General features: G+C 50.5%; 2 protein-coding genes across 2 annotated transcripts; both read right to left on the bottom strand.

Annotated features, from left to right (window-relative positions):
• Positions 1 to 1,147: 1,147 nt before the first annotated feature.
• On the bottom strand, positions 1,148 to 2,304 carry LOC123141955 (uncharacterized). The gene has a single exon (XM_044561001.1). It carries the CDS (start codon positions 2,264 to 2,266, stop codon positions 1,187 to 1,189), a length of 1,080 nt encoding a protein of 359 aa, XP_044416936.1. The 5' UTR covers positions 2,267 to 2,304; the 3' UTR covers positions 1,148 to 1,186.
• A 1,681-nt stretch (positions 2,305 to 3,985) lies between these two features.
• LOC123145806 (26S proteasome regulatory subunit 7A) lies at positions 3,986 to 8,048 on the bottom strand. The gene is made up of 10 exons (XM_044565301.1): positions 7,787 to 8,048; positions 7,163 to 7,244; positions 6,582 to 6,673; positions 6,402 to 6,479; positions 6,251 to 6,312; positions 5,549 to 5,693; positions 5,212 to 5,430; positions 4,915 to 5,096; positions 4,502 to 4,677; positions 3,986 to 4,386 (listed from the first exon to the last, which is right to left on the bottom strand). The coding sequence occupies exons 1-10, from the start codon at positions 7,871 to 7,873 to the stop codon at positions 4,229 to 4,231; spliced, it is 1,281 nt and encodes a 426-aa protein (XP_044421236.1). The 5' UTR covers positions 7,874 to 8,048; the 3' UTR covers positions 3,986 to 4,228.
• Positions 8,049 to 8,179: the final 131 nt, after the last annotated feature.

Here is an 8,179-nt window from a genome sequence, read left to right as displayed (position 1 = left end):
AACAGGAAACATGGGAGGGGGGGGGGGCTGATATTTGCACACATCAGACATGGTGGGACAGACATTTAGTAAAGAGAATGGAGCAAGGTAGTGCGGAGCTCGTTGGTGTCGTGGTTATGCCACCCCCCCCCCCCCCCCCCCCCCCCCGCACCGACCTTTCTTCTTCAACTTGTTTTGCTTCTTCGGCGCTAGTGGGGAGCTCGTTGGTGTTGTGGTTATCCCCGTCAGGTGCAAGATAAGCTTAGTGTTGTTCATGGCTAGGTTTTTCTATTCTCCGCATTCCAATTACCCCCATCCTAATACTAGTCGCCATATGTGGAAACATCGTTTCCACATCGTCGTTGCAAATTTTTAGGGTTTTAGATCTTGGAGATGAAGCTTTTGTATACGAAGCTTGTGTGTTAAATGCAGTCGGATAGATTTGGTGACAAGACTTTCTAAATTAACATTAACCCTACTCACGGCAGTATTATTTTGTCTAAGATGTTTGATTATTCTCTTTGGTGTATGTTTATATTTCGATAATAGATTTTTTTTACCACAACTCTCAGCTAGTGGGCGGTTATGATCTTCTATAAATATTTTGACGTACCATGACGACTGGTCGCCAATCGACAACTTGGTCACTGCTTTATCACACATTGTGGTTGACAACTTAGCTCCATTTGGAAAACGCTAAAGTAATTTTTCATTACTTATTAGATATACCATAGGGAGATTCCTACATTGTGCGAATATACCTTGTTACTGTTGTTTACCAAAGGGTACATTTTATAGAATTGAAAGAGTGCTGCTATACACACGACGGTGTGCAGCCGATGTTTGCACGATTCTACAAACCCAGTCGTGCATGCGTGTGCACCCGTTGAGAACAGATGTAGTACTGTACTAGGTCCCTGTTCAGAGTACCTCCACAACTCCACTCCTGGGGGCTGATGGAGTTACAGTTGAAAATCACGGAGCACCTATTTTCTGGCTCCGCAGCTCGCCGATTTCGCGGAGCTGGTGGAATTTCGAACAAGGTCTAGAACATACGCTCAGCTCTTGTGTGTAATTTCTTGGTAATCTTCCGTATGCGCAGTTTAATTGTTCATACAAGCTTCTCCAAAATCAATGATGATATATAGGTACAAGTAGAAATGAGCAACTCTTTTTAAATGTAAAAAACTTGTCCAAAAAGAAACAACTAGGGGTCGAACTTGTAGAACTTGGAGGGCTTGAGGCCGGCGGTGAAGTTGAAGTATCCGAGCGCGTGCGCCCAGCGCGGGTTGTCCTTGAGGCGGTGCACGGCAATGGTGTCCGGCACGAATTCGTGGGAGCACTGGTCCACGGGCACCGGCAGCGGGTAGTCGTACATGGCCGGCTTGGCGTTGAACCTGTTCTTCCCCTTCCCGCCCACCCTCAGCCACTCCCCGGTCATCCTGTCCTCCGGCCCGACGGTGCGGCCCCGGGTGACCTCGCCGGCGCCGGCCACCCACTGCACCAGGTCCCACGACAGCGCGTACCCCATCCCGGACATGTATCCCCTCCCGGGGTCCATGCTGTTGCACGGGATGGTGGCGCCGTAGTACATGTCCTCCCGCGGCATCGCCCCCAGCGACGCCACCAGCGCCGGCAGCCGGATCAGGATGTCGTCGTCCGCCTTCATCACGTAGTCGTAGGGCGCGTCGGCGTACAGGTCCGCCACGGCGGTGAAGAAGGTGTGCGTCTTCCCGCCGTTGAGGTTCTCCTCGCACCCGTCCAGCACGATCACATCCCCGTGCGCCAGGATCTCCAGCGGGATCAGCACGCGCTGGTCGTCCTTGTAGAGGCGGCAGAAGACGAACCGCACGTCCACCTGCGCCGCCAGCGCCGGGTCGGCGGCGAGCTGGAGCCCGTACACCATGCGCAGCAGGTGGCGCCGCTCGTACACGTCGGCCCGGGTCAGGATGCCGATGAGCAGCCGGAAGTCGGGCTTCCGGGTGTATGCGATGGCTGTTGACAGGGTGGTGGAGCCGTTGGCGGCGGTGAAGGTGCCCGGCGGCGGGACGCAGGAGCTCATCAGCGACTGCAGCTCGAACTCCTTGGGGTACACGAAGAGGTAGATGAAGGCGAGGAGGAGGATGGGCAGCAGCACGAGCGCCTTGCTGGAGGTGGACAGCCTCGGGAAGCCGACGGCGTGCTGCTGCTTCCTCGCCGTCGTGGCGGCCTGATGGTGCTCTCCTCCTCCGTGCTTCGCGGCGCCGGCGGCGGCCATGGACTTGAGGAAGTTGCTCGGCGCCGGCATCGAGTGATTGGTCTGGTCGATCGAAGAAGATGCTAATGTATGTGGTGTGCAAGCTTGATGGCTTGGGTGTAATGAAGCTACGTAGCTACCTTCTCGTGTGATAGTACGTGGGGGGAGCTTGGGATGCACGGGATGGTCTCACGCTTTGCGTAAAGGTTTGCCGAGCGCGCCATGCGAGGGCGCCGGATATTTGGGGGATCGCGGCAGCCATCGGGTGCATAGAGTCAACGAGCTACTTTTTTTTTATGGCGTGTTTTGTTTTTGATTTCGAGAAAATACTTCAAATCTATTAATAATCAATCATGGTAATAGAAAGGAAAACGTTTCACGACGGAGCGCCGGCCGAAGCTTCGGCGGTCGCGTCCACGCGCAAACGCGCCCAGCGACTCGCCTAGCGACACGTAGGATGGGGCCCGCCCACGTGCGTCTTCTTCCTCCTTTTTCTCTTCTTCCTCTCGCTCATCTCTCCCTTCTCTCTCCCCGCTGCCATAGTTAACTCGTCGCCCCGAGCCGGAGGCCTCCCAGGGGCGCCGACGTCATGGGAATCAGCCGATCTGGCCGCCCTCGACCAGATCCGCGTGCATCGGAGCTCTGCCTACCTCGCCGGACCCGGCCACGCCGGAGCTGCAACCAGCCATGGCAGGACCACACCCCGGGGCGCAAATTTCCTAGAACCGGCAGACGCCAGGGGGTACAACCATGGTTTTTTTTTCTACAACCGACGAGCCTCGGTGCTACAACCCCTCGGCGCAAATTTGCTGGAACCGGCGGACGTCGAGGTTACAACCATGGTGATGTTTTGCTACAACCGGCAAGCCTCGGTGCTACAACCTATATCTGTTTTTGCTACAAAACAGTCACGGCGAGACGACGGACGACCTTTTTTGCTACAACTATTTGTTGGTTTTGCTACTACCGGCAATGAATTTTGCTGCATCGGTGACACCCGGCGAGAACCAGCTTTTTATAACCAGCTAAAAAAAGCTGGCACCCGGCGAGAGCATGTGCTACGAGGCACGACGCCGGCCGCTGCTCTTTTGCTGCAACCGAAGAAAACGAAGCTGGAGCCGATGACTAAAAAAGCTACATCCGGTGACAAAAAAAGCTACCACCGTCGAGCATCTGCACGACGGAGCTGCATCCATGGAGAAAAATGTTACAACCGGCAAGTGTTTTTGCTGGAACCAACATGAAGAAAAATCTTCCACCACGGAAAAAAGCTTCAAACGGCAATGGAAAAGCTTCACCCGACAGGAGAAAAAGCTTCAAGGGGTAATGACAAAAAAGCTTCAACAGGGAGCCTGGAGAACAACCGATGGCGACGAGGACAGCGACCGGGGGCGGGGACGGGGACCAGCGGCAAGCTGGTGATGCTGCAAGGTCAAGCCTCAAAGCGTCCATGGCAGGTGCCCAGCACGAACAGCGCCACGGGGATGAAGGGAGCCACGAGGACGGGGGACAGAAGGGCGCGATCTAACGGCCATGGGCAAAGCGATCCGACGGTGAGCAGCCGACCGGCCGAACGATTCGCGTTCGGCCGACACACCGGCGCAGATCACTGCCCTAATACAAAAATTGCAACTATGTTCATGGACCACCCAATCCAACGACGACTGAAAGCACTGGAGCGTGCCGTCATCATCGTCCCTGCCTCAACGGAGCCGAACAACCATATGGGCTACGTGTACATACAAAGTTCTAACAAGAGACACTTCTCCCTAGATAAAATGTATGCAATTAATTCTGATTAGCAGACAAGCTGAAAATTGTGTTTCGACAAAGCTTTATGAAAAGCTAGAGTGATTTCACTGGGGTTACCAGATTACAGTGACATACATGAACCGACACACCGATGTGCTGTTTACAACCATCAGGGGCACACAGAAAGGATGTGAAAACAAAAAGCACTGCTGCTACGGCATGGATGCAAACATGCACAGAATCGAAGAGAAGCCTGCTTGCTCAATTGTACACCATGTACTTCGGGGTTGCACTGAATTTCTGATACCCCTTTATCACCTTGTTGACTGAGTCGAGGAAGTCCTTCTCTGTCACAGTTTTCCTCCGGGCGCGGATTGCGTACATGCCGGCTTCTGTGCAGACACTCCTGATGTCGGCACCTGAAACAACATATCAGACAGTCGGATCGAATTGTTCAGAGACTGGACCCAAGGTGCCTGAAACAGTCGAATCAAATCGAACAGGAACTGTAAAGTGCAAAGCCCATGTACTCACCAGTGGCGTTGGGGCAGAGTCGCGCCAGTAGCTCGAAGCGTATATCACGCTCACAGTTCATGGTGCGCGTATGTATTTTGAATATCTGGGTACGGCCTTCCAAGTCAGGTAGCCCGAATTCCACCTTTCTGTCCAAACGACCAGGACGCAGAAGTGCAGGATCAAGTGTATCAGGCCTGAAAAACAGAAAAAATGATGGTTACCTTCTCAACTCTATTCATGTGGCCATGATGTTTTAGCTGCAATTAATTTCTGATTGAGGCGTGAAGAGTTTTAAATAGCACAGGCCACTGAAGTTTCTTAATCATAAGTCCCATCTATAAATAGCTTACAAGTAGGATGTCCAGAATGTGAGGTGAGCATCATGCCATATTGGACCGCATGAGAATGCGCACGAAAGGAAAGGCAAGTACCTGTTGGTGGCCATGAGAACCTTGATATTCCCCCTAGCATCAAAACCATCAAGCTGATTGACGATTTCAAGCATAGTACGCTGCACCTCATTATCACCCCCAGCTCCATCATCAAAGCGAGCGCCACCAATGGCGTCAACTTCATCAAAAAATATGATGCATGCTTTCTTCGAGCGGGCCATCTGACAAGCAATAATATATTTCAATCAAAACGATTGTTTCTACGACAGAACATTCAAGTCGAATAAACCAGATGAAACCCTGTAGCCTGTAGGTTATCTGCAGAGCTGGATATACCTGAAATAACTCCCTAACCATCCGAGCGCCCTCACCAACGTACTTCTGAACTAGTTCGCTACCAATTACACGGATGAAACAAGCATCCGTGCGATTAGCAACAGCTCTAGCAAGAAGAGTCTTGCCAGTGCCAGGAGGACCGTAGCAAAGGACACCTTTCGGAGGGTCGATACCAAGCTTCACAAACTTTTCCGGGTGAAGCATGGGGAGCTCGACTACCTGTGAATAGTTGTTAAGAAAACAGTAAATAAAGCAGGTCCAAGACTAGAATGTACTAGCATGCACAGGTTCACAGATTAAGCACAAGTTCTGAATCACAGGGAATTTTTTGACATACCTCACGCATTTTTTCAATCTGCTCCTTGCACCCGCCAACATCATTATACGTGACATCTGGTTTTTCCTCAACAGTCATCATGGTGACGCTGGGATCAATCTTTGGTGGCAATGGAATCTGTATCTGATACTTGTTCCGATCGACACTGCATCAGGCATGAGATCACAATTCCACAGTGAGAATGATAGTGTGCAACCACAGAAAAGGATAACAATTCTGGGTAGCATCAATGATGATTTATCCAAAAAATGCATTCATAAAATCAGTATTAGTTTAGCAAGATCCAAAAAACAAGTAGGGGAGTAAGTTCCATACTCCCACCTTCTGCATTCTATGAGCAACCAGAAGGAACTTATACCTAAGCCAAGGAGATGATGACAAGATACTGCTTCAGAGATTCAACATGTTCTTAGTTAATAATCATTGCCTTTCAATCCATGATACTCATAGACTAGGGGAACAAACAAATGATAAATTAACATCTGATATAGTCACAGTAGCAAACACTGGTCCACTCCTCAGTTTACAAAGTTATTCTCTGCTTACATGATGGCATATAACACATCCTACATGTATAGTATATGCTGCAACCTTATAACATGGTTTAAATCAAACAAATAAATCACCAGGTGCGAATTACTCAGGTTGATCTGAATGAAAGATGTATGATACAGTAAGACCAAAAGACAGGTAGTAACCTACCCGACTCTCATCCCTTCCTCAATATCAGTTGGCGAAACTTTATCACCCAATCCAACCACAAACTGCAAGATCAAAAGATAAAGCATAAGGAGGCTGGTGGGAACCCATGGGTATATGATTGAAATAATAAGATAGGATAAGCACGGTATACCTTTGCAATTTGTTTTACATTAATCATGTACTTGGCATCGTCGGTATTAGGGTTTATAATCTTGGTGCACCTTGCTACCTGCAGCATGAGGAAGGTAACTTATACCCAAACAATTATGCATGCTAAACCACAACTATAAAATTGGGAAGAAGTACGAAAACATTAGGCCAAGTAACATACTTGTAAAGGCTGCTCTTCCTGCATCATCTGTTTGTCTGACACCAGATCCCACTGGCTAGGTGGAGCCAGCCCAGTATCAGACTCCTTTATCCCTGAGATTTAATATAAGCGCATAATGGGTCAGGCAAGCTAATTAAAAATGTTACCCTCCTAACATTTTAATAACCAGATAAGCTGCACAGTTGTATGTAAGTATGAAAGCTAATCGCATATTCTGAATGTTCATGAAACCGCTAAACAGAAATTCTAAAACACAAACCAAATGGGAAGAACATTGCAAGCAAGAGCAGCAGACAGATGCAATATCATCAAACAAATGCCTTGCTAGTTGAGTCTGTCAAAACGAACAGTACATTCATACACCTTAAATTCTGAACCACTTATCATACTTACTAACTAGACACACTATCTTCAGTAGATGCATGCCTCATATTTTATCATATGAGTGAAAGCTGCTAGCAGTGAAAGTGTGAAACAACTGAACAAAGTGCAGACAATTGGTCTCTATCTAGCTCAGGAACGAATGGGGCTACATCTCTAGAGAGATGAACAAACAAACAGATTGCCAAGTCCTTACTCACCACAAAGGTCATTGATCCTCTTGGCCAACTCCTTGATCTCCTTCTCGGCCGTCTTGATGCTCGTGGAGTATGGCCCAAGCCCCTGTCAAGTGTCAACAGCAGCCAGAATCAGCAAACTTGAGCAGAAACCCTAAAGAGAGAGCACTCCACATCTCGCCCAAACAACCGAATTCTGCCGCAGAAAAAGAGACAAGCAGTACAAAATAAACGGCATCCCGTCGCCCGCATCAAAGCCCTAGCGGAATCAACCGCCATCCCACATACTAGAACTGTAAAACAACCACAGGGCGAAGGCCACGGGCCTCCGCAAACGAATCCACAAGAAGGTGACGACCAGGTTCCCCAGAGTGCAGGAACCAAAACCCTAGGGGTGACCGCGAGCGCAAACCCGGCCGCGCCCAGCCCGAGACCAGATCACAAATCCACAGAAGGTCCCTCCCCCCAAACAAATCCACAGAAGGGGCGACGACGATTTCCCCGAGAGAGGATGAACCGAAACCCTAGACTAGGCAGGCCGCGGGCGCGAACCGTGCGCCGCACCCAGCCCGGGACCAGATCGCCGCCAGACCGAAACGCAGATTCGAGGGGGCGGGGGAGATCCGACGGGGTCGCGGGGGCACTCACGTAGGTCTTGAGGAGGGCGATGTCGTCTTCGTCGAGGGGGCGCGGGTTCTTCTCCGCCATGATGTCGTCCTCCGGCTCCGGCGCCATGGCGTCCTCTCCGGCGGGCGGCGGGCGGCGGGCGCGAGGCGAGAGGGAGGAGAGGCGCTGCGCTGGCGGTATCTGGCTCGTCTGCGTGTGCGAGAGACTGCGGGTTCGGGTGCGCGCTGGGTCTGCCCTCTGCTGGCTACTACTAGTAGTAATCAACTTTCGCTCCAAGAAGAAGGCAGCAGCCCGGGTCGGATAGTATATCCAGAACCCGTGTTCCCAAGACGGAAACGGATTTCTCTTCTCTCACAAAAAAAAGACGGAAACTTTCGCTCCAACAAAAATTCTTCTTTCGATGCAAGTTTGACA

Source organism: Triticum aestivum, chromosome 6D (genome assembly GCF_018294505.1).
Source record: "Triticum aestivum cultivar Chinese Spring chromosome 6D, IWGSC CS RefSeq v2.1, whole genome shotgun sequence".
In the NCBI taxonomy this organism is placed as follows: Eukaryota; Viridiplantae; Streptophyta; class Magnoliopsida; order Poales; family Poaceae; genus Triticum; species Triticum aestivum.
The sequence above is the reverse complement of the archived record's forward strand: the minus strand, read 5'-3'. Positions and strand labels throughout refer to the sequence as shown.